Source organism: Typopeltis vanoorti, chromosome 25 (assembly GCF_054136105.1).
Source record: "Typopeltis vanoorti isolate ZY-2024b chromosome 25, IOZ_Tvanoo_1.0, whole genome shotgun sequence".
NCBI classification, from domain to species: Eukaryota; Metazoa; Arthropoda; class Arachnida; order Uropygi; family Thelyphonidae; genus Typopeltis; species Typopeltis vanoorti.
The window spans coordinates 7,533,363-7,559,062 of NC_143573.1; the positions used below are offsets into that span (position 1 = coordinate 7,533,363).

The following is a 25,700-nucleotide window of genomic DNA, read 5'->3' on the forward strand; positions in this document are numbered from 1 at the left end:
GATCGAGGAGGAGGAAACGGTTCCAACCCCTGAACCCAGGAGATTCACCACCAAGGGCTTGGCAGAAGGTTTTGCCCTCATTGAGGATGGGCTGGCCACGTTTGAGGCTGAGGATCCCAACATTACTAGGTACACAAAGGTCTTCCGAGGGGGTTATGGATTGCCTGCAGTGTTATAGGGAGATATACGAGGAGAAGAGGATGGTATCATTCCAGACTAGCCTGGAACATTTTTTCACGAAGGTAGAGAGGCCTGTAGCAGGTGCTGGTACCTTAACTGTCTCTTCAGTTCCTCTTTCTGCCTCTCCCCTCCTTGCAACACCTCTTCCAGTGTGCAAGCCAACTACAGGATAAAAGGTAAAGAATTGTTTTCATTTTTTTTTTTTTTTTTTAATCACCTATACAGAATACAGTTTCATTTGTCATTTTGGAGAGTCTTCTCGTTTTTATGTTTGTTTTTTTATTACAGTTTCATTTTTGTCATTTTTCTGTACTATACAGTAATTATGTTCTCCTTTCATTTTCCTATGGCCTAGTTCTGTTTCTTGATATATACGTATGACTTTAGGGTGTTTTAGGTTAGGTAAGTAACTTAGGCTATGGTAATTCTGACTTGCATCGAAAATCACCTAACGTCGGTCCGTAGGAACGGATCTCCGACGTAACTCGAGGACCCCCTGTGTATAAAATGTTATATATGTAAATACTGTATGTAAATATAATACGTATATGTTGTAAATGTATATGTAAATGTTGGTAATCCTCACATACATTTTTTAAAAAAAATTACATAACTTAGTGGTCTGTAAAATTGTTTTAGGCATTTTATTGGTCCTTGAGCTCAGAAAGATTGAGAAATGCTACTATAGACTATGCTCCCACCAGTACAGAGATTTACTCCATAGGCTCCTTAAAAAGGTTATCCCTTGGTCTGTGGAAGTCACAAACTAAAACCTTATCTTTAGACCCCTTCCCCAGATATATGGACTACCAAAAATCCATAAACAAAATGTGCCATTACGTCCCATTGTGGATGGCACCGATTCACCCACATACAAATTAGCCAAACATTTAGCCAAAGCCAAATCTTGGAAGAAAACCACCATGCTCCACTACAGCAAATTCAAGAAAGAGAGACTTTTCTTGGAAGCAGCAGCAGCTCTCAAAAACCAACCAAATCTGAATAAATACGGTTGTATTAAGCTTCCGAAGATTTGGGAAACACTCATCACCAGAGGTCCCACCTTACATTCCAGGCCACCTACTACTGCCCTTAGAGGGCACTCCAACTAGATAGGACTTTAGTGTCACCCACGTGGTTGGGCTCAGTATTGTTTATTATTTGTGTGTATGTTACATTAACTATTTTTGTAATCCCCATAGATGTTCTAGTGACTAGGACGAAATATAGGAAGTATTAAATTCTATTTTAATTCTTTTTGAGTGTTGTAAAAAATTCATTAAGCCTCCAACATGATGTCCTCACAGCACTTAAGCCTCTACACACGAATTTAGCCAAAGTGCTCACCAAATATACTGGAAACACACCTTCAGACATAAAAAACTCAGCCTACTCTAAAGCCAGTATAGAAAACCTCACATTGCAACCCACTGCCATAATGGTCAGTTTTGATGTCTCCTCTTTATTTACTAATGTCCCACTCAAAGATACCTTAGACCTCATCCAAGCCATATTTCTTCCCAATATCTCAGCCTTGTTTCAGTTCATGATGAACTCAGGCTATTTCGTTTGGCAAGGCAAATTCTGCAAACAGATAGAGAGAACAACCATGGTTCTCCACCCCTGGCTAACTTCTTCATGGAGACCTTTGAAAAAAAAAAGCCTGAAACTCTGCCATACATAAACCCACTGTCTGGCTATACTATGTAGATAATGTGTTCTCCATTTGACTACATGGGGTGGATACACTCCACAATTTCTTAACACATCTAAACAATCAACATCCCAGGATCCTGTTTACCTTAGAAAAAGTAACCAACAGTCTCCCATTCCTGGAAACTAATTACATACCAGCCTGATGAATCCCTGGCATTCTCTTTTTACAGAAAACAGTATACATATTTGTAGATATAGTCACCAGTAGTCACACCACCACCCAATCCCAACAATATGAGATTATAAAAACCCTATATAACAGAGAAAAATTAAATCAGTTTTGATAACAGTGCCTTAACTACTGAACTCAAGCATTTCATGAACAAACACTTTCTTAGCCAATGGTTACAATCACTAAAAAATATTAAACCCTGTAACTGCAATTCCCCTCCTACTTCAGAGCAAAGATTACTCAAGATCTATCACCAGTCCATATATCCAGGGCACATCCGAAAAATTTGACAAAAATCCTAAGGAAATAACCTTAAAACCACTTAAAGACCACATAATAAATTGGCAACTCTTATCCACTCCACTAAAGACCAGCCACTTTCCCTAGACCCTACCAGGTCCCCTTGTCCTACTACAGACAAACAAGCAGGACAGCCAATATAAGAATTCCTGAACACATGGACTACATCCAGTTCCACCAATACAGCCACTCAGGACTTGCTGACCATGTTTTGGACATCTACCACAGGATGCGTGAAGAGGGCTACTATTACATTGCAGCAAATACAAATAAGAAAGGCTATTCCTTGAATCTGCCTCATTCCTGAAAAACTTTCCAAACCTTAACAAATTGGGGTGCACAACACTGTCCCAAATTTGGAAAGTATTTACCTTCAGCCCAACAACCAAGATCCCAATTTAGGGCACTGTTTAGGACTCTAGGCCCAACTTTGGTTGCCTTTCTTCAGCCTCATTTGCCCACTGTTAGTGCCTACGTGCACATAGCATTGCTGTGATCCCCGATGATGGCAATGTAACATTGCCGAAATATAGGAAAGTATTAAAGTTTTTATAATATAATATATATATTTAATATTATAATAAATATTATTAAAATATTATAATATTTTGACGCAACTCAAAGTTAGATAGGGCTAAAAACGGCCTCACCTACTCCCTGTATATAGGGGGAATAAAAAGGCATTAGCTGATATTTTTCTAGAACTCTGATGTTGAAAGGCCTAAGAAGGTTTGCAATCTTTTTCGACCCTGCATAAGGAATAACTATGGAAGATTTGCATTGAGTGATGGTAGGTTGTTGTTGTGGGGGATTGCTATGAAGAATCCTGTTGATTAAATTCCTTGGATAGCCATTGCTTATAAATGTCTCTGATATTCGAGTAAGTTCATCACAGAGTTTAATCAACAGGATTCTTCATAGCAATTCCCCACAACAACAACAACCTACATCACTCAATGCAGATCTTCCATAGTTATTCCTTATGCAGGTACAGTGTCGAAAAAAGATCACAAACCTTCTTAGGCCTTTCAACATCAGAGTTGTGTTCAAACCTGTAAAGAATGTCTGCCACGTTTTAAGATCGCCAAAAGACTTTCTTTAAACACACTGGAGTGTACAACAGCCCATGCTCTTGTGGCTTATATAGGGAAGACATCAAGAAGTCTTGAAATCCAAAAAAAAAGAGCATATAGGTTATGTTAATAACAACAGAACAGACAATTCAGGTCTAGCCCATCATTTCACGATGAAAAACCACACCATTGATTGGGATAAGAGCTCCATGCCTTATCTAGAAGAAGACTTCCATTGTAGAAACTTCAAGGATGCCGTAGTAGTCCTCCGTTCTGGAGAAAATCTTAACAGAAACCAGGGAATGATAACAGCTGACATATGGAAAACCTTAATAAGATCACTCAGTTTGACAGAATTTCATTTCGCTCATAACTACAGAACCTGCTCACACAACATTGACTAATACAACACGCTCCATGTGTGTAATGTTACGTGTCTGTCTCAATTTTTTAATTTATATGATAGTGTTAATCCATTTTCTCTGTACTAGCCACTTTGAGTTTTCTCTTACCGTTATAAGCCATGAAGAAGCCGAACAGTTTCCGTTGGCAAAACGTGTTGGCATTGTATGTGAATAAATCACTCACTGGTCAATTAAAAATTGATATATTTCAGTTGGGGTGCTTAAGGGTCAAAGCTGTATAACTGAGAAGAGACCTCCACATAGCCTTTAAAGGAATGCGGAAAATTGACCAGGGCTTCTGACCTAATGTCCAATCCACACCCTTCTCGTGGTGCACCCTGTTGGGTATCTACTTGGATACTGAACAAACGAGGATGGGCTGGCAATTTCGGATTTAGCCGAGCAAATTGTATTCTTATTGGCTTAAAGCAATATACAAAATGATTACAAAGTGACAAAATTTCATGCCGGCTGGGGTGTAGCCAGGTTAAACAAGGCCTCCGTTGTTTTCGCCAGGGGAACCAGGTCAAACAGCAAAAAGTCAGCTACTGGAACAAATCTTAAAGCACACCTAAACTCAATATCATCAGAGTTAAAGATGGATACTATCAACATAAGAAGGCTGAATGGCAAAGAAAGGAAGCTAGCTGAGGAATTAGATAAGTACGAGATCGACATAATAGGGGTGACTGAAACAAAAAAGAGCAATAAATAATGTTAGATTCAGGCAATGACAATCAAGGAAAAGAAGGAGAAGCCATATTATTCAACACAAAATACAACGCTAATCTCCTTGAATGGCAGGCAGTCTCAAGTAGAGCGACGTGGACAAATATGAGAATGGGGAACTGGACAACGAGACTTATTTGTGCCTATGGTCCCAGAAAAGGTTCTACTAACGTAGAAGTGGAGGAATTTTTTTGAGGTTTTAGAGAAAGCAACTGACACAATGAAAAAGGAAAAGTTAAACCTTGTTGGGGATCTAAACAGTAGAGTAGGAAATGACAGTCAGATATGCAAAAAAATTTTTTGGAAAATTTGGAGAAATGAGCAAAGCTAATAATAATGGCAAATGCCTGTTGGATTTCTGCTCAGGACATGGACTAGTTATTACTAACACCATGATCCAACATAAAAATGTGCACAAATTCACATGGAGAGAACAGGCAAGGAATAAGAAAAGTCTCATTGACTATGTTGTTGTTGATAGTGATGTTTTCTCCCTGGTGCAGGACACCAGAGTGTACAGAGGATTTGAAATTGGAAGTAATCACTATTTAGCCTTGAGCAGGATAAAATTGAATTTCATATTGAAAAGAATAACATGTAAGAAATTTTAAAGCGAATAAAAGTTGAGCAGCTCTCAGATGTGAACTGTAGACTAAAATACACAAAGATTATTGAAAAAAATTGAAAGAGTTTGAGAACAGGAACCAAATCTTGAAGATTCAGTGGCAAGCCTTGAAGAAAACCCTGACTGATTCAGCCAGAGAAGCATGTGGTGAGGTTGTCTGCCAGGATAGAAAAATCAGAACTCCATGGTGGACACAGGAAGTTAAAGAGGCAGTGAAAAAAAAAGAAGAAAGCATATCAAAAGTTCCTTGCAAATAAGTCAGCTTGTGCTCTTAGAGAATACAGAGACAAATGTAAGAAAGCTAAATACTGTGTACAACTAGCTAAACAAAAGTCATGGGAGGACTTTGGCAAGTACATAGAAAATAAATATCAAGAAGGTGGTAAGATATTCTGGAAGTTGTTGAAGAAGCTTAGAAATGGAAGAGTGCTGTAAAAAGAGTTAAGAGATGATAAAGGTGACATGAAAACAGGAGAAAAAGATATCCTTGAAGTATGGAGTAATTACTTCAAAAAATTGCTAAATGAAACAAGCAGTGATAGCACAGTGGTAAAAAACACTGAACAGGAATACAGTCAGGAATATATATCCATACTTGAAGTAGAAAAAGCCATCAAAGGCTTGAAATGTGGAAAGGCAGCAGGAGTAGATGATATTCAACCAGAAATGCTGAAGTAGGATGGTATAAAAGTCTTACAATGGCTGCACTGCATAGTTCAGAAGGCCTGGACAGAGGGAAGAATTCCCGATGATTGGAGTAGAGCACTCATAATGCCCATATATAAAAAGGTAAATAAAGCTGAATGTGAGAATTACAGAGGTATTTCCCTACTGAGCATTCCTGGCAAGATCTATGCAAGTATACTTGAGAAACAGTTGAGAAGAATTGTGGAAGAAAAGCTGGATGAAGAACAAGCTGGATTCAGGCCAAATAGAGGTTGTCAGGATCAGATCTTCACTTTACGACAAATAGTCGAGAAAGCATGGGAATATAACAAAGATCTGTAATTATGTTTTGTCAATATGGAAAAGGCATATGACAAGGTGCCAAGAGAGAAGCTATTCAATACGCTACAGTTATATGGTATCAATGGGGCATTATATCAAGCAATACTTAGTCTTTATTTGAGTTATAAGTCAGCAGTTAGAATTGAAAGAACTACAGGAAAATGGTTTAATGTTAAATCTGGTGTGAGACAAGGATGTACATTATCCCCTCTGTTATTCATTATCTATATGGATCACATTATGAAGGAAAGTGGTATTAAACATTATATCAGAATTGGAGATGTTAATGTATGCTCTTTGCTTTATGTAGACAATGTTATACTTCTAAATAAATCCACTACAAGTTTGCAAGATTCCCTGAAGAAATTGAATAACTGTTGTAATAGGTAAAGTATGAAGGTCAGCAATAAAAAGACAAAGACAATGAAATAGGTAGAATCGTGGAAAATGTCAACTGTGTTGTGAATGGAGAACCTGTGGAACAAGTAAAACATTTCAGCTACTTAGGCACGATTTTTAGTGAAGATGGTAAATTAAATATGTTAATAGACAGCAGAATCAACAAAGCTGGTATGGTAGGAAGTCAATTGAATAAAATCATATGGAATAAGAGAGAAATTAGTCTGAACACTAATTAGCTGTATACAAGACAGTGTTCAAACCAGTTTTAACTTATGGATGTGAGAGCTGGTATTTATTATATATATATATATATTATGAAAAACCTTATGAATGTTTGAATTGATATTTAGTAAAAGTTGCTCCCAACATGCAAGTTAAAAATGTGGGGAATGGCACTGTCCTAATGAGGCAGTTTGATGAGCACATCATAGAAATGAGTGGTATGGAACAAGGAACCAGTATAATTTTTTTTTTTTCCTCCCAAGTTTCACTAAAATCACCGAAGTTAGTGAAATGCCTAAAATATGTTCAGCAAGTTGAAATTATGTCCCGAATTTTTAATTGTTTTCCTTTTATAAACAAGGGAGATTAAAGCAGATATAACAACCATTGTATAACAATCCATGCTGAATATTTCACATTTCATCATGATGAAAATATTAATATGAGATGTTGGTATATGAAAAGCATTAGAAGGAATTAAGGAATAAACTGTTAAAGCCATAAAATATCCACCACATTCAACCTGACCACCCAGTTCCATTTCAAAAGACTTATTTCTCAAAATTAATAACTAGTTCAAGAGATTTTCCAGCTTGACAGCTGAGCAGTTAGCTCAGCTATATCCACCTTCTAACCAAGAAGCTACAGGTTTAAACCATGCATAGGCATGAATGTTTAGTTGGGAGATTGATTTCTCCAGATAGTGTGAAATCACGACTATTATGCTTACTGAAAGCCTGAATGGCTTCAAGAAGTTCCATATCTAGAGCAGGATTTCTGGATTACATGGGAGAAAAAAAAAAAAAAAAAAAAAAAAAAAAAATATATATATATATATATATATATATATATATATATATATATATGAAATAAAAATAAACCTTAGTCCACTCATAGTAATAATGTATGGATGTAAGTTGCATAAAAAGTTGTCTAGAAAATCAATAGCCCTTATAAACAGCTTGACAGATTTTCATGTCCTCTCCCAAAAAAAAAAAAAAAAAAAAAAAAAAAAAAATGGAAAATTTGGTGTCATTCAAGCAGAACTGCAGAATGGTGATCACCACAATTAAGAGGAATTTTTATTTAAGTTTATTAGGATATCTTGTTTACTCAGTTGTCAGATCTTATACATAAAATGTGAAGAACACTGTTCCTACCAATAAAATAAGAAAAGCAGAACAAAGGAAGACAAGTTAAAGTGTTCAATCAATTACCGTTATTACAATGCATGTTAAAACTTCTAAAACACTACAAATACGTTCTACCCAAACATAACTTGTGTGGATTTTCTCAACTAATAAAATAAAAATGGCAAACTCAGAACTTTTGCTACTCCATTTTGCAGAAAATTATATGTAAATAAATTAAAAAGAGCAATAAGCATGAAAATTCAGTGATAAATTTGGACTGATAGCTTAATGTTCTAACAAGAAATTTTTCTTCAGCCATGGCAATGAAATTACCTGTCCATGTGAATTATAAGACTAATGGCTTCAAAGAGTACAGCATTTTTTGCATTAGAATGTTGAACTTTCTTAGATTTTGGTGGTTCTTGTGCTTTGTTTAATATAGTCTCTAAACACTCTGTTAATCTTCCTCTTACACCAGGATCCTCTGTAATTAAAAAGTCAAATATTATACTCATATAAAAGGAAGTTATTAGAATATTTGTTAAAGGAACTGAATATAACTGCAAGTGCTAAGAGCTCAAATATTTAGATAAACCTTAAAAGATATGCTGGTTAAATGTCTGTTTCTTGACTTGGTTTCATACAATACAAGCCCAGGATATCAGTGGAGCAGAGAAGTATCCTCAAAAGTTTATGAAATATTAAGTCCTTCCTGCCCAACAGTTTAACCCTTTCACAAGTATGTTTTAAATATATACTTACTGGAGTAAATAGACTATACTTTCCACTGTTCAATTAAGCATGCCCATAAACAAACTACCTTGAAATTCAAAAAAACTGTTAATTGAGCTGACCAGTACTTTGATTCCTAGTTTTGATTTTGATAATCGTATGACAGCTAATGTTGGATTATCAAATCACAGCAAATAACTAGTTAAACAATTAACAATGTCATAAAGTATAGTAATTTAAAAAACTGACTTTAACTAATAAAACAGTTTTATCTTATGGTGTTGATATGGTTTGTAAACTTGTATACTGCAAATTGCATGAATAACATCATTTTTTCTTCCCTTGAAAAGTATAAATGTTAACAAATCATCCAAAGATTTCAGAAAATTGTCCCATCTTTAGGAAAGGTAATTAAAGGAGACATAAAAAAACTGAAGGTAAGGCTATTCTTGGATATGTGGAGTAATTATTTCTATAAATTATTAAATAAAGGTAACAAGTTGATATAACAATTACAAGAAGTATTCCTCGTAGCCATTTTTTTTCTTTAGAGTTCATTTCAGTACAGTGGCAAAAGCAGTCAGAAATTTGAAGTGTGGAAAGACAGCTAGAACAGATAATCAACCACAAATGCTGAAATAAGATAAAAAGTTTGAAATAACTACATTGAATAATTCAGTAGGCTTGATCAAAAGGTCAAATCAGATCTTGTGTGTATGTGTGTGTGTGTGTGGCCAATGAGATGATCTAATAGTGTGGCATACTATTAGTCATTTGTAAGCCAAACTCGAATAAACATATTCCCATTTTCTGATCTTTGTTTCATGAAATTATTATCTGAAGACCCTATAGCATCACTCATCCAGGAGGTCACTTTTGTCACACACACACACACACAGCTTATCATACCTTGCTTTAAGCACATTCAAATTCTTTGCAGACATATTCTCAGGTAATGCATTTCAATCATTCAAAACTCTCCATGCAAAAAAAAACCTGCTTCTCACTCTCTCCTTATACAGCTTCCAGTTCTCCCCAAATCTCCCACCATTTTATTAAAAACCTCAACTTTATTCCTGTAAGAACCTCTTACTAACTTGTATGTCTATCATATGATCCCTCTTCCTCCTATCCACCAGACTGCAAAGTGAATCTTCTCAACTTTTTCATGCTCAACATTCCAGAGATTAAAAACTATTTTGGTCAATTGCCTCTGAACCCTTTCCATCTCATCATCCTTTTGAAAACCAGAAGACAAAATCTATGCACAGTAGTCCATATGTGGCCTAATCAGAGCCTTATGCAATGGAAACAGAATCTCCTTACCACTAAAAGTCAGTATCCCCCCCCCACCACCACACTTCACTGCCAGAATTTGTTGTGTTGTCCTCACAATTTTGGCAATATGTCCTCTAAATTTCAGATCCTTATTCACCATCACCCCAAGATCTCTTATTTCCTCCACCTCCAATAATATATCTCTACCAAGAGTAAATTCTAAATCCCATCTTTGCTTTCCGAATTTTAAAGCCTTACATTTCACAATACTGAACTGGCATCCCCACTCCCATTCACTCAGTCTATTCAACGATTTTTGTAAGGCCACAACCTCTATTGTACTCTTCATAGTTCATCTCATCCTGGCATTATATACAAACAGCTTTATATTCCTATTCAAATCTTCCCCAGTATCATTAACATACAGGTTAAATTGCCCTAAAACAGACTGCTGAGTCGCACCACTAGTGACTTTCCTCTTCTGAGATATTGCTTCCCCATATGTAACTTGTTCATACCTATCAGACAGCCAATCTCCAATTAAATGCACTAGTCTAATATCCATTCCCATCTGCTCTAGTTTGACTATCAACTTATCATGCAGTAATCAAACGTCTTTGCAAAGTCTACTATTGTGTATCCATCTCCCACATCCAATGCTGCTGTCACCTTATTGTAATAAGTAGATTACAAAAGCATGACCTCCCTTTAATAAATCCATGCTGTCCATCAAAGATAATACCATTGTTGTCAACCAAATTCTAGATCCTGTTCTCAGCCTTTTCAACACCAACTACAACACTTGACACATCTTAAATATTCTGCAAATGAGCAGGTTCTTCTCTCAGTGACAAAACGTCCCTACCACTTTCTTATGTTCTGAGTCTTCTCTTTCAAGGTTGTGTACTTGTCTCCATTCAACATGTAATCTAGCATTGTTTTCCTTACTCTTCCTCTGGATAAAAAGCCAAACGACTGTTTTTTCTGGCAAAATTAATTAAATTAAGGGGATAAAAATTCCTTATTATTTTACAGCCAGTATGCGAAACTATTGAAAACTACGATCTAAGAGTTTCATGCCGAAGAACTATCAGCGAATCCAAGCGTAAGTGAACACCTGGTAGTACAACACCAAGGCAACTCGAAGCAAAGGTGGAGCAAGCTCCCGCACTATCCTTGATATTTTCTCATAATGTAAAACACAGCTCTTAGGAGATGTAACACTGCCTTACATTACGAGGAGAGGTCACTACCCAGACCGGTTTCAACCTTTTTTGAGGTCTCATCAGTGAGTAGGTAGACCTGGATGATATCAAAGTTTAAGTGAAAAGAACTTGCATACCTTTACTATACAAATGCCAGAAAGGTGTGCCCATATATTATAACTAAGATAAAAAGCCAAATGGCTGTTTTTTCTGGATAAATTAATTAAATTAAGGTGATAAAAATTTTTATCTTAGTTATAATTGGGATTGAATGTGATGGGTATAGTGTGTTCAGGAATGACAGGGAGAATAAAATGAGGGGAGGAGTATTGTTGATGATAGCTGATGAGCTGCAGCCAAGGAGAATAGAAGTTCAATTACAGGATAGAGAAAAGAGCACATTTGAGGCCATTTGGTGTGAGTTTGTGGCTAGCAGAACAAAATGTACAATTGGGTGCTGCTACATAGACCATGTGATGGAAAAAATGGTGGAGATAGTATGCACAAGCAAACAGAAGAGATGAGTGGAAGCAGGGTAATTATTATAGGAGATTTCAACTATGGTAGCATTGATTGGAGTGAGGAGAAAACACACGGGAGGAAGGAATTGGATTTTATGTGGTTATTAAGGGATAACTATCTGCGACAGCATGTAATGGAAAATACTAGGGGTGTGAGAGTGCTTGACCTAGTAATTGCATCTGAGGATTTGGCTGTAACTAATATGACCACATTGCCACCAATTGGTGAGAGTGATCATAGGGTCTTGCCTTGGGAGGTGGCTAAAGGTGTGGAATTTACAATTAAGACAGGGTACATGTGGAATTATTGGGCTGGTAAGTATGACAAGCTTAGGAGTTTGATTGGTTCAGTGACATGGCATGTACAACTGCAAGGGCTAGAAGTTGATAGTGCATGGAAGGCAGTTAAGAAGTGTTTGCATGAAGCAATGGCTGACTGTATACCTAGAGTCCGAATAATATATCAAGTAGGGGTTAAATGGATGAATAACACCATTAAGCTTGAGCGGCAAAAAAAGAAACAACTATGGAGGGAATTTAAGGAGAAAGGTGACCGGCAGGCACACGAACGGTAAAAAGCGCAGGCCAGAAGGGTAACGAGCATGGTAAGAAAAGCAAAAAAGGATCACGAAAGAACACTGCCCATGCAGGCTAAAGAGAATCCTAAACAGTTTTTTTCGATATGTTGCAAGTAAAAGAAAAAATGTATATAGCAGAATGATTTTAAAGAATGCCAATGGTAGGGAGGTAACTGAATCAGTTGATATAGTTGAGTTACTGAACGAGCACTTTGCAAGAATATATCATCCAGGTAGTGACATTGCAGAAATGAATGGACCAATAGATTATATGGGAATTGTGGTGAATGAAGTGGAGGTGAGTAGTCTATTGCAAAACCTCAATGTCTATACATCTGTGGGATTGGATGGTATACCAGCTCATGTCGTACGTGAAGTGGCTAAAGAATTGTCAGTACCCTTGACCATTTTGTTTAATTTTGAGTCTCGGGTGTGGGTTAGTCCTGAGGGGGGGGGATGAGGGGAAAATAGTTCCACTGCATAAAGGAGGTTCCAAGACTGCTGTTGTAAATTACCAATCGATTAGCATATCAGGAATCGTCAAGGTTTTGGAGAAATTAGTCAAGAAAAGAATATAGGATTGGATAGATGAAAATGGGATATTGTATGGGGGACAACATGGTTTTGTGAAGGGAAGATAATGCCTCAGTAACTTGCTCACGTTTTCTAACAAAGTGACGGCTGAACTGGATAAGGGTAATGGGTTTACAGTGATTCTACTGGACCTTGCCAAGGACTTTCACAGGATACCACATGGAACTCTAATCAGTGAACTGGAGCAGATGGAGATGGATATAGGGTTAGTGAGATGGATAAGAGGGTGGCTGATGGAGAGATACCAGAGAGTGGTTTATTCAGGAGTTGAGTCTAAAAGACTGCTTGTGACTAGTGGTGTGCTGCAGGGTTCTGTTCTTGGACCACTACTTTTCAATTTGTTCATCAATGATATAGGAAAGGATCTGAGAGGAAGTGTTCACTTGTTTGCTGACTGATGATGCAAAGTTGGGTAGAGCAATTGTGAGTGCACAGAATGTCAAAATTCTGCAGGATGATTTGGATAGTTTGGAGGACTGGACTAGGGAAAATGGATGTCAATTTAATGTGGCAAAGTGTAAGGTTATGCATTTTGGGGTGAAAAGATTAGCAGCAGTATATCACAGTGGTGGAACCAGACTCCAGGAGATTGATGAGGCCAGGGATTTGGGAGTGTTGGTGGATAGGGAATTGAAGTTTAGGAGGCACATTGCAAAAGTGGTTAAATCAGCTCATCAAATCACTTGGCTTCTGAAAAATACTTTAACAAGCAGAGACAAACAAGTTATTGTTCCTCTGTATCGAGCCTTGATAAGACCCCATCTAGACTACTGTGCCCAGATATGGGCCCCAGGGTTTCTTCTTGATGGGGAGGAGGTAGAGAGGATCCAGAGACGAGTGACCAAGATGATAGCAGATCTGTGGAATGAACCTTATGAGAACAGGTTGAAGATTTGTGGGTTGCAAAAATTGGTCGATAGGCAGAAAAGAGGTGTATGATTGAGACATTCAAATTACTGAAGGGTTTCTATAAGATTAATCCAGAAGATATTTCTGAGTATAGGACTGGTGGTGGGAGGACTAGGGGCCATACATGGAAGCTGGGCAAGAATGTGGTTAGTAGGGGTGTTAGAGCTAGGTTTTTTACTTGGAGAGTGGTGAATGAGTGAAATAAGCTGCCAGAGTCTGTTGTGGGTGGTATGACCGTGAATGAGTTCAAGGTGAGGTATGATAGATGCTGTGTGAATGTCAAATAGTTGTTCTTGACATGATGTTAGGACCTCCTCGATGAGTCTGTCGACTCCTTGGAGTTGCCCGGAATAATAATAATAATATATGGGCACACCTTTCTGGCATTCGTATAGTAAAGGTTTATTAGTTCTATTTCTTAAACTTTGATATCATCCAGGTCTACCTACTCACTGATACCTCAAAAAAGGTTGAAACCAGTCTGGACAGTGACCTCTCCTCATAATGTAAGGCAGTATTACATCTCCTAGGAGCTGTGTTTTACATTATGAGAAAATATCAAGGATAGCGAGGGAGCTTGCTCCACCTTTGCTTCGAGTTGCACTACCAGGTGTTCACTTACAATTGGATTCGCTGATAGTTCTTCGGCATGAAACTTTTAGATCGTAGTTTTTGATTTCAGAGATTCGCATACTGGCTGTAAAATAATAAGGGATTTTTATCCCCTTAATTTGATTCCATTTCTTCTCAGAATATGTTCGATCCAGTTTCCCTTTCTTTTTTTTTTTATCCTCTTTAACAGACTTCTTTCTTCTTCTACTCTTTTCAGGATCTCTTCATTAGTTATTTTATTTGTCCATTTAATTTTTTCCATCCTTCTCCAAATTCACATCTCAAAGCTTTCCAAAATCTTAATTTTTTCTTTCTTCAGTGTCCAAGTTTCAACTGCATAAATTGCAACACTCCACACAACATTTTATTAGTCTTTTCTTTAGGTTTCTGTCCATTTTACTTCTGAATAAATTCCATTTTCTATTAAAGGCATCTCTCCCCATTGCTTCAATAATAAAAGTTTCGTATCTCACAGAAATAATGCACACATGCATACAATTTATCTGTAAGCGACACTGCCCAAATGAGCAGTGCCGGAACCACTTGTAACATTCAATGACAAGTGCAAACTAATATTGGCGAGCCTAGATGCAATTGGCCAAACACGATAATCTGACACTGCGTTAAATCACACTGCACTTGTTTCGTGTAATGATAATTGAAAAAATATAATTTCATATTTTCAACAGTGACACTTGTTATAATTAAGCCTTGGATCTATAATAAATAATTATATGTTATTTTAACAAAATAAAATAAGATTTACAAATAATAGTTAATCCTCACCACAAACACACACCAATAATAAAAGTTTTGCACCTCACATAAATAATGCGCGCAAGCATATGATACACTGCCCAAACAAGCAGTGTCAGAATCACTTGTAACGTATAATGAGAAACGCAAATGAATATCGGCGAGTCTAGATGCAATTGGCCGAATGTGATAATTCAAACACTGCGTTAGTTCGCAGTGAATTTGTTTCATAATCTAAAGCGTTAATCAAACAATTCCAATTATTAACTATTCAATCAATGTCAAAAGATAAGCTGTAACCTTTAATATATTGTATTGCATTTATATAATGTTGTAAGCATTGTTATTATTTATAAACACAAAATTTAATTTTTTCATTTTTCCTTGAGGGTGCCGCAGTGTCGCAGTGCATATGTACGAGCCGCAACTGTTGTGGTTTAAGTCCATACATGATAATTTGGTTGGCTGTGTTCCAGGTTGCTAGTCCATCCTTGTTCAATGTCCAAGAGTAGACCTAATAAGGAGGGGCATGCCATGAGAAAGTGAGAATTGAACAGTGAGGCCAAAAATCTGGTTGGTTCTTGACATTCCTTATGGATTGTGTGGAAGGATTCATCCTGTTTTGGACCATTAAGTGACTCATGAGATTCTACTATATATTAAAAATATATTACTTAAAGTAAAAATATTTTCAAAGTTTTTTTTTTTTCTTTTTTTAATACTGAAATATTTTTATTTGGTTGGAATTATCATTCAGCAGTTTCGGAAGGAATATTCGTAATGGCATGTGTCCCCTATAGAGACCCCAAACAAAGTGACACGAGAATTTTTAAAATTACTATTTTCTCTGCACTTCAATTTTTATGACATTGATGCAAATTCTTTAACTAGCTATTACAAATAAATAATGAAAAATGATGGAAGTTTTTCCCACTTGGTTATGTTACCAATTATATATTTGGCTGAATCCTTTATCCAAGTGTAAGCAAACAAAGTTTGCACCTGAAGTATTTTCAGGACTGGAACAATGCGTGGTAAAGGTGGACTGAGTTCTGATCACTTACCTTAGTATCTCCTATAATGCAAAGCACATCTCCTTGCGGACATGTATAATGCTATGCATTAAGGGAAGGCCACTGGGAAGAACTACTGGTAGTGGCCCTTCCCTTAATTGCATAGCATTATACATTAAGGGAAGGGCCACTACCAGTAGTTCTTCCCAGTGGCTCTTCCCTTAATGCATAGCATTATACATGTCCGCAAGGAGATGTGCTTTGCATTATTGATCAGAACTCAGTCCACCTTTACCACGCATTGTTCCAGTCCTGAAAATACTTCAGGCACAAACTTTGTTTGCTTACACTTGGATAAAGGATTAAACCAAATATATAATAATAAAAACAAACAAATAAATAAATATATAAATAAAAAACATCACTATTAGTTACCATTAGCTTTACTCTCTAATGCCATAGTGTCAGTTGGGCAAGCAGTGACCTCAGCCCAAGTGCTGTGTCCTAAGAGGCACCACCACCACTACCATTTCGAGTCATGAAGTTTAAAAAAAAAAAAAAAGAAAACAGGGCACCAGTGCTGATAGGCTAGTACTGCCCACGCTCTAGGCACAAATTTACCATGCTACAGTGCTGGTCATCTCAGTATTATCCTACCTCAAAATGGATTTAAATTTAAAAAAAATTAACATCCTAAAACAACTAAGGGGAACACCAATAAACTAGGTCTATGAAAGACTACAGTAACAAAACATCCAAGATTCTTCAACAAGTAATAAAAATAATAATCACTATGTGGGATCAAGATTTTTACATCCCCTAAAACCTCCTAACCTTATCTTAAATTGTCTATAAAATCCATTGCTCTGTGGTACATACCATGTGGGATCAAAAGCCAATTATCAAGTACCTGGGCAACAAACAAATGTCTTATACTAACTATAATTTTCTCAGGAAAGTAAAATAACCTTCCAAAATTGTGCCTATAATAGCATCAACAAAAATCTGGGAACTGTAAGTCTGGCCTTTATTTAAAAAAAAAAAAAGGAAGAAAGAAAATCAAGCACACAAATCTGATATTATAATACAAATTATAGCTTTAGAGCATAACAATGCCTCGAATATGATTTTATCTTGTGATTATAAACTATTTACATGCTGATTCCTTTGTTAGCTTAAAATGTTTTAAAATTCATCTGAAGTATATAGAACTAATCAAGATTTTTCAGTTAATGACAGCAATTTCATCACTGTATCAAATATAGTTTGCTTCCTGGAAATCATAAACTGTATCCAAACTACAGTTTTAGAAGTAACAATTTTTGTAACTGTCAATATACTAAACTACTAAGGAATTATTCCGATTTCATATGCAATTCATACTAACCTACTCAGCAGTTTTGTTGCGATATATGAAAATAAGTACGAGGGAAAAAAAAAAGAATATTTAGAAGAATAAGCAAATCTATTCAAGGTTCAGGAGCAGCAAGAAAATAATTCTGTTATCAGTTTCATCAACTGCTTGTGATATTCTGCACAAAATTCATCTGCTGATGATCCATTTCAACCACTGCACTTTTAAATTTTTTTTTTTTTATCTTTGCTAACAATATTCTCAAGATTGGTTTAGTGGAGGACTTTTCCTATATTTTTTTTCTACAACATTTTTGCATGATGGGAAATTTCAATTACAGGAATGTACATTAGGAGAAACTGTATAGAAACAAGGAATGAATTTGTTGAATATCTGAGGGATAACTATCTAAGCAGCATATTGATGGAAGCAACCCTAGGTTTTAGTGTTGGATTTGGTGATATCTCAAAGAATGTAGTTGTTAATGAAGCATCAACACACTGCTGCCAGTTGGTGAGAGTGATCATGAGGGACTTGTTTGGGATGTGAGGAAACAAGAAAAGGTTAATATAGAAAGCTTTATGGGAAATTATAAAGTGGGTAATTATAGAATGCTCTGTAGTCAACTAACATCGATGTGATGGGTTAAGCTGTGGTGAAAATGTGACAACATGGGAAATGATAAAGCAGTATCTGACAAAAGTAATGCATGATTGCATGCCAAGAGCTAAGCAATAAATAAGAGTGAAACTTATGAACAGTGAAATCAAGCAAGAGGAATTGGAAAAGGATGTTACAGAGGAGTTATAACAGATACATGTATAAAATGCTAAGTAGGTTGACACAGCATTATAAAGAAAGAAAAGTGCAGTAGAGTGGTAATTGGCCAATCAGGCCAAGCATGACTCAAATTAATCATGCTTGGCCTCATTCTTCCACTATATTGCAAGCAAGAGGAAGAATTATGGCAGGTTATCCCTGGTGGATAGTTATGGTAGTAGAATGACTATTACAAAGGATGTGGTGTGGTGGAGTGTGTATCATACTAGTGTAAATGATGCTATACAACACAGAAGGGAGGTATGTATTAGGAGAATTAAAGGTGAAAGAATCAGATTTGCATTAGGTGTTTGACTTGGTTAAATGTTAGTACGGATGTAGAATGGATGACATATCACCCATGTATTAAGGAAAAGTTAGCTATGTCCTTGACCCAGTTATTTAATGAGTCATGCAATGGGAAAGCTTCCTAAGCAGGTGGAAAGAAAGCAAAGAGTACCACTTCACAAGTTCTAGGACAGAAATTTCCAATTATAGACTAGTCTGTATATCTGTTATGGGCCAAGTGATTAATAGGTCATTATTCATAATGCCTGGCCATTATAAATAATGACTAAAGCGGCTGCACAGCCTGATAAATACTGATTAATTTATTAAATTGACCAGACATTATGAATAAACATCATGGCCAATAGTGATATGGGCATTGTGCAATATCTGAATTTCTTCAGTGTAAACATAATTTATAATCAAATTGCCATATTACAAATTGCATATTAATATGCAATTTGTAATATGGCATTAATATGTAATATCAATCAAATTGCATATTACAATACCTGTATATGTTTATATGTTATGGACCAAGTCACTTTAGTTGTGGACTCTCTCACTTTCTGTCATTGTCAAATACACTGATTTTGTAAAAGTTTGAATGACCTGGGAAAGTTCCCTTCATGACTCCTGACAAAAAGAAATATGAAAAATCTCTCCTCCCCAAACCCCTACTGCTTCTAATACTGCCAAAAAGGTATCATTGTTATCACTTTGCCTGACCAGATGATAGCAGTATTCATATTGACCCGTCAATGTGATAAATTATGATAAACAATGTGAAATTTATTACAGTGCCCAATTTTGTTTGTCAATATTCATAATGGCCAGGCATTATAAATAATGCCCGTATTAATAATTTTAGTCCAAAACATATCTACAGCTGTAGTCAAGGTATTTGACTACAGTTATAGTCAAATACCTTGACTACAACTGTATTAGGATTCTTCATGATGGTCAGCATGGGTTTGCAGGGTATAGGTCATGTTTTAGCAATCTATTTGCATTTTATAAGGAAAATGAATGTGTCAGATAAAAGAGATTCATACAAAGTGATGTTCTTGGACTGCAAAATCATTTAATAGATTATCTCATGATAGGTGATGTACAAACTGCATGAAATGGGAGTGAATAATAAATTGGTTAAATGAACTAGAGATTGGCTCTGAATAATATTAGAAAGTTGTGTATGATGGCAGTATCTCAGAAAAGGAGGGTCACCAACAGTGTGTCCGAGAGGTGAGTCCCTGTTATTTAACTTATTTGTTAATGATATTTCATGTGGACTGACTGGGGATCTTCAAGTTGTATGCTGATGCAAAGTTGAGGAGAATTATAAGGTACATTGCAGATGCCAAGTCCCCTTAGGAAGATTTAAATAGACTATTAGCTTGGATAAATTAGTGAAGCTGTAGCCTCACTAATTTATCAATAAGTGGAGTGTTGCATTTTGGATTAAAAAGGCTATGTACTATATTAATGGAATGTGCTTCAGGAAGAGGATGAGATTCAAGATCTGGAAGATGATCGACAGAATGACATTCAAATGACATGCTGTGAGTGTTACCAAGACTGTCTGTACATTACATTGCTGCTATGATAACTAGTGCACTGACAGATAAGGATAAGAATGTGGTTGTGCCACTGTATGAAGCATGGTGATGTGGAAACAATTGTAGATAGGAAGTTAGTAATGATGTAAATTTTCCATGTAGTACTATCATATCCTATACACCCCTGAGGGTATATATCAGGAATTGGATGATGATGACAATCCTATATAATTCTCTTATTTTGTATAAAAACTAATAAAAATCCATCTTGTAGCACTTAGGAGAGCGAAGGATGCTAGCAACACTGTGTTTACCACAGTGTCATATTGCTACGCACACAAGCATATGCACGTCATAGTGAGATGCGAGCTATTAGCATAATGTGGCACTGTCTGTCGTGCAGTTCCACTATTGTTTATATGCAGTTTGCACCAGTAGTAGTATTTGTAGTGCTTACTCTGTCTCTTTAAATATTTGGACATTACAATTAAAGATATAATTTGTTATAGTTTTTATTTTAGAACACTACTGGGATTATGATAATTGATTTTATTTTTAAGTAATTTTAAATTATACTAAACTATATAATTTTATCGATAATAAACAATATTTTTTCATTAAACAAAACAAGAATATTTTATATTTTTAAGTAATTTTGAATTATACTAAACTGTAATTTTATTGATAATAAACAATATTTTTTCATGTTTAATTTTTTTTTTTTTAATTTTTACCATAATTATAATATTTTATCCACACATGCATACTCTGTACTTACAGTGTGTATGTATATTTTGAAAGTGGCAGCACCCCCATGATTTCAAGCCACGAGCTGCCCTGTACAAGAGTGTGGAAGAGATGTGCAAGGAGTAGATTTTTTACATGGTGAATTGTCAGTGAATGGAATGCATTACCAGAATATGTTGTTTATGCAAGGAGCGTTAAAGATTTTAAGATTCGGTATGATAAATATGTTGTCATCATAACTAATAATTAATGAATTGACAGCGTACATTAGAAATATAAATTAAATCAACTTTAATATACACTTTCCGATATTTCGGCAACGTCACGTTGCCATCTTCTTGGGAAATTAAAATAAAGACAAGAGCACGCAAGTACTACATAACAGCAAATGAGAAACAATGCGAGGAAGCTACCGCTTTCCTAAAGTCCTGATGGTGCCTGCTAGTGGGCTATATTGGCAGTTCTTGGCCTTTGGGCTGAAGTTCTGATATATGTTTCCCAAACTTGGGGCAGTCTCATGCATCCAAATTTGTTAAGGTTTGGCATGTTCCTAAAGGCTGAGGCTGATTCCATGAATAGTCTTTCATTTCTGAATTTGCTGTGCTGTATTACTGTGGCTTTCTTCCACCTTATTCTGTGGCGAGTATCCAGAGCGTGGTCTGCAAGCCCAGAGTGGCTCTACTGGTGAAATCGGATGTAGTCCTTGTGTTCTCAGATTCTGATATTTGCTGTCCTGCCTGTTTGGCCAAAGTAGGACAATTTACAGCTGCAAGGGACCTGGTATACACCAGGTAGGTCTAGGGGAAGTGGTTGGTCTTTAGTGGAGCGGATAAGGGATGCCAATTTTCTATGTGGTCTGTAATGATTTTATAGGATTTTGTCGATTTTTTCCGAGGTGCCTTGGATGTAGGGAATGGTGATGGATTTAGAGTAATATTTTTTGTGAATTGGGGGGGGGGGGGTTGTGAATAACTGGTTTTAGTATTTTTTTGGATTTTTTTTTGGAGGGAGGGGAGGGTAGTCATTGGCTGAGAAAGTGTCAAGGATGTGATTTAGTTCAGTGGTTAAGGCTTGATCATTTGAACAGATTAGTTTTTCCCTGTTGAATAGTGTCTTAACTACTCCATATTTTTGTCCACTAGTGAATACAAGTCACTACAAGAATTGAAGAAACACAAAGAAATAGTTATCACCAAAGCGGATAAGGGAAACGCCACTGTGGTACTCAATCTTAATGACTACACAGGTAAGCTTAAGGCTTTACTATTAGATCAAGTAACTTACATCCCCAATGAATACAATCCCACCAACTCACAAATTAGAAAACCTCCATAGGCTCCTTAAGAAGGTCACTTCTTGGCCTGAGGAAATTACCAACAGACTAAAACCATATAACTCTAGAGCCCCCCCCCCCCCCTCCATATATATATGGGCTCCCAAAAATACATAAAGAAAATGTGCCATTACATCCCATAGTGGAAGGCATTGATTCTCCCACTTACAAACTAGCTAAGCATTTAGCCAAAGCGCGCTCACACTATACTGGCAAAACATCATCACACATAAAAAACTCAGACCACTTCAAAGCCAGTATAAAAAACCTTACACTCCAACATAATGGTCAGTTCTGACGTCTCCTCCTTATTCACAAATGTCCCCCTCAAAGAAACCTTAGAGCTAATCCAAGCTAAATTTCCTCCCGATATCTCGGACCTATTTCAGTTCACAATGAACTGAGGCTATTTTGTTTGGCAGGATAAATTCTACAAACAGATAGAGGGGACAGCCATGGGTTTACCACTTTCCCCACCCTTGGCAAACTTCTTCGTGGAGACTTTTGAAGAGAAAGCCTTAAACTCAGCCCCACAAAAACCTACCATATGACTTCAGTACGTTGATGATGTATTCGCTATTTGGGCACATGGCCTGGATTCACTCCTCTCCTTCCTAACACACTTAAACAACAACACCCTAGAATCAAGTTCACCCTGGAAAAAGGGAAAAACAATAACCTCCCCTTCCTAGACACACCAGTCACCCGCCAACCTGATGGAACCTTGGTTTTCTCAGTTTATAGAAAACCCACGTATGCATATACATTCACCAACAATCCCATCACCTCCCTCACAACAATATGGAGTTATTAAGACACTATTCAATGGGGCAAAACTAATCTGTTCAAATGATCAAGCCCTAACCACTAAACTAAATCACATCCTTGACACTTTCTCAGCCAATGGCTACCCCCCCCCCCCCAAAAAAAAAATCCAAAAATACTAAAACCAGTTATCCACAACCCCCCTCCCCCCCCAATTCACAAAAAATATTACTCTAAATCCATCACCATTCCCTACATCCAAGGCACCTCGGAAAAAATCAACAAAATCCTATAAAATCATTACAGACCACATAGAAAATTGGCATCCCTTATCCGCTCCACTAAAGACCAACCACTTCCCCTAGACCTACCTGGTGTATACCAGGTCCCTTGCAGCTGTAAATTGTCCTACTTTGGCCAAACAGGCAGGACAGCAAATATCAGAATCTCAGAACACAAGGACTACATCCGATTTCACTAGTACAGCCACTCTGGGCTAGCAGACCATGCTCTGGATACTCACCACAGAATAAGGTGGAAGAAAGCCACAGTAATACACCGCAGCAAGTTCAAATATGAAAGACCATTCACGGAATCAGCCTCAGCCCTTAGGAACATGCCAAACCTCAACAAATTTGGATGCATGAGACTGCCCCAAATTTGGGAAACATTGATCAGAACTTCAGCCCAATGGCCAAGAACTACCAATATAAAGCACCAGGGGGCACCATCAGGACTTTAGGAAAACAGTAGCTTCCTCGCTTTTCGTTTCTCATTTGCTGTTATGTAGTACTTGTGTGCCTGTCTTTATTTTAAGTTCCCAAGAAGATGGCAACGTAAAGTTGCTGAAATATCAGAAAGCGTATATTAAAGTTGATTTAATTTATATTTCTAGTGTATGCTGTCAATTCCTTAATTATCATGTTTAACCAGCATATATAAGCCTTTCTACAAGAAATATGTTGTCAGTTGAATGAATCTCCCACAATGAGTCTACCAACTTCATGGAGGATGTAATAATACTAATTGTAACAAGATGTCATCATCATCATCTTCCTTATACCCTCTTTTACCTTGCAGTGTCGAGGGTCCATTGATCATCGGACCTCACTCCGTTTACAGGATAAGGTGGTCAACCTTATGCCCCGGTGTATCCTATGACCTGTAGTGTTGAGTTCTCAAGGCCAGTTTGCCTGCTTTGCGGGATGAAAAACCCCAGAATAAACTGGGGAAAAAAACCCTGCTGTCCACGCCCAAGACTGGCTAACTTGGCTATAGCTGAGGAAGATCCTTCAGCTCCTCACGTCACCGACGGGAATCGAACCTAGGACACTCCTTCCCCAGGCATATGGTTGCGAAGCGCATAGCCACTAGGCTAACCGCGCGGATTTGTAACAAGATATAATTTAAAAATATCTATGTTAAAACAGAATCATGATAATGTATGGTAATAAAGAGAATTAATGAATAGGTTATGCAACTTAAGTATCTGGGAAACTATATCAATCAAAAAGCATCTGAAGGGCAAAATATTCTAGATTTTGTATTTTAAAATAAAATAGATTAAAAAAACAGTTGGGGAAATAAATGACAAATACAAAGCAGCTAAAGACAGAAAATAAAAGCAAAGTGAGAGATGGCATTTTATTTACAATGCCAAGGCTAGAATATTCTCAGATGAAATTTGTAAACCCTGAGATTCTTATGCATGAATCTCCCACACCCACAAAAAGATTGTAATCCCATTGTACATTTAGTATCACAAGTGGGCTAGAGCTAAATAATCCTATTCCTCTGGTTTTTCCCTTATGTCATTTCAGGCCTCCAAAATAAGAAGTGAGAAGTTTGCATTAGGGAGTAAAATTCATCTACCACCCAAAAACTTTCAACATCCATCTATACCAATGGTGAGATTGAAATATGGTATATTGGACAGAGAGTAAATAAGCTATTCACGACTGGCCTAGAAAGTAGCTGAATCATATGGGAAAGCATCTCTCTCAAGAGATTATCAAACAAGTGTTTAATTACAACCAAGCAAGAAAAATCTCACACTTTAGAGAAAGAGGCAGAAATAACCAAATCAGAAATCTAGTTGAATAAGACTGTCAACAAATTCAATGTAGTATGATAACTAAATACTTAAAGAATTGACAGCGTAAACTAGAAATATAAATTAAATCAACTTTAATATATACTTTCCGATATTTCGGCAACATCAGGTTGCCATCTTCATGAGAACTTAACATAAAGACACATGCATGCAAGAACTACATAACAGTAAATGAGAAATGATGCGAGGAAGCTACCGTTTTCCTAAAGTCCTGATGGTGCCCCCTGGTGGGCAATATTGTAGTTCTTGGCCTTTGGGCTGAAGTTCTGATATGTTTCCAAAATTTAGGGCAGTCTCGTGCATCCAAATTTGTCGAGGTTTGGCATGTTCCTAAGGGCTGAGGCTAATTCCATGAATAGTCTTTCATATTTGAACTTGCTGCAGTGTATTACTGTGGCTTTCTTCCACCTTATTCTGTGGCGAGTATCCAGAGCATGGTCTGAAAGCCCAGAGTGGCTGTACTGGTGAAATCGGATGTAGTCCTTGTGTTCTGAGATTCTGATATTTGCTGTCCCTTGCAGCTGCAACTGTTTGGTAAAAGTAAGACAATTTACAGCTGC

The 25,700-nt window shown here is 36.8% G+C and overlaps 1 protein-coding gene across 1 annotated transcript in view; it reads right to left on the reverse strand.

Annotated features, from left to right (window-relative positions):
* Positions 1-25,700, reverse strand: part of LOC150092515 (AP-2 complex subunit alpha-like) — a 440,587-nt gene that overhangs the window by 259,715 nt on the left and 155,172 nt on the right. Inside the window, exon 9 of the mRNA XM_090414707.1 lies at positions 8,298-8,448. Within this exon, the coding sequence (XP_090270833.1) occupies positions 8,298-8,448 (151 nt within the window). The remainder of the gene's footprint in view (positions 1-8,297; positions 8,449-25,700) is intronic.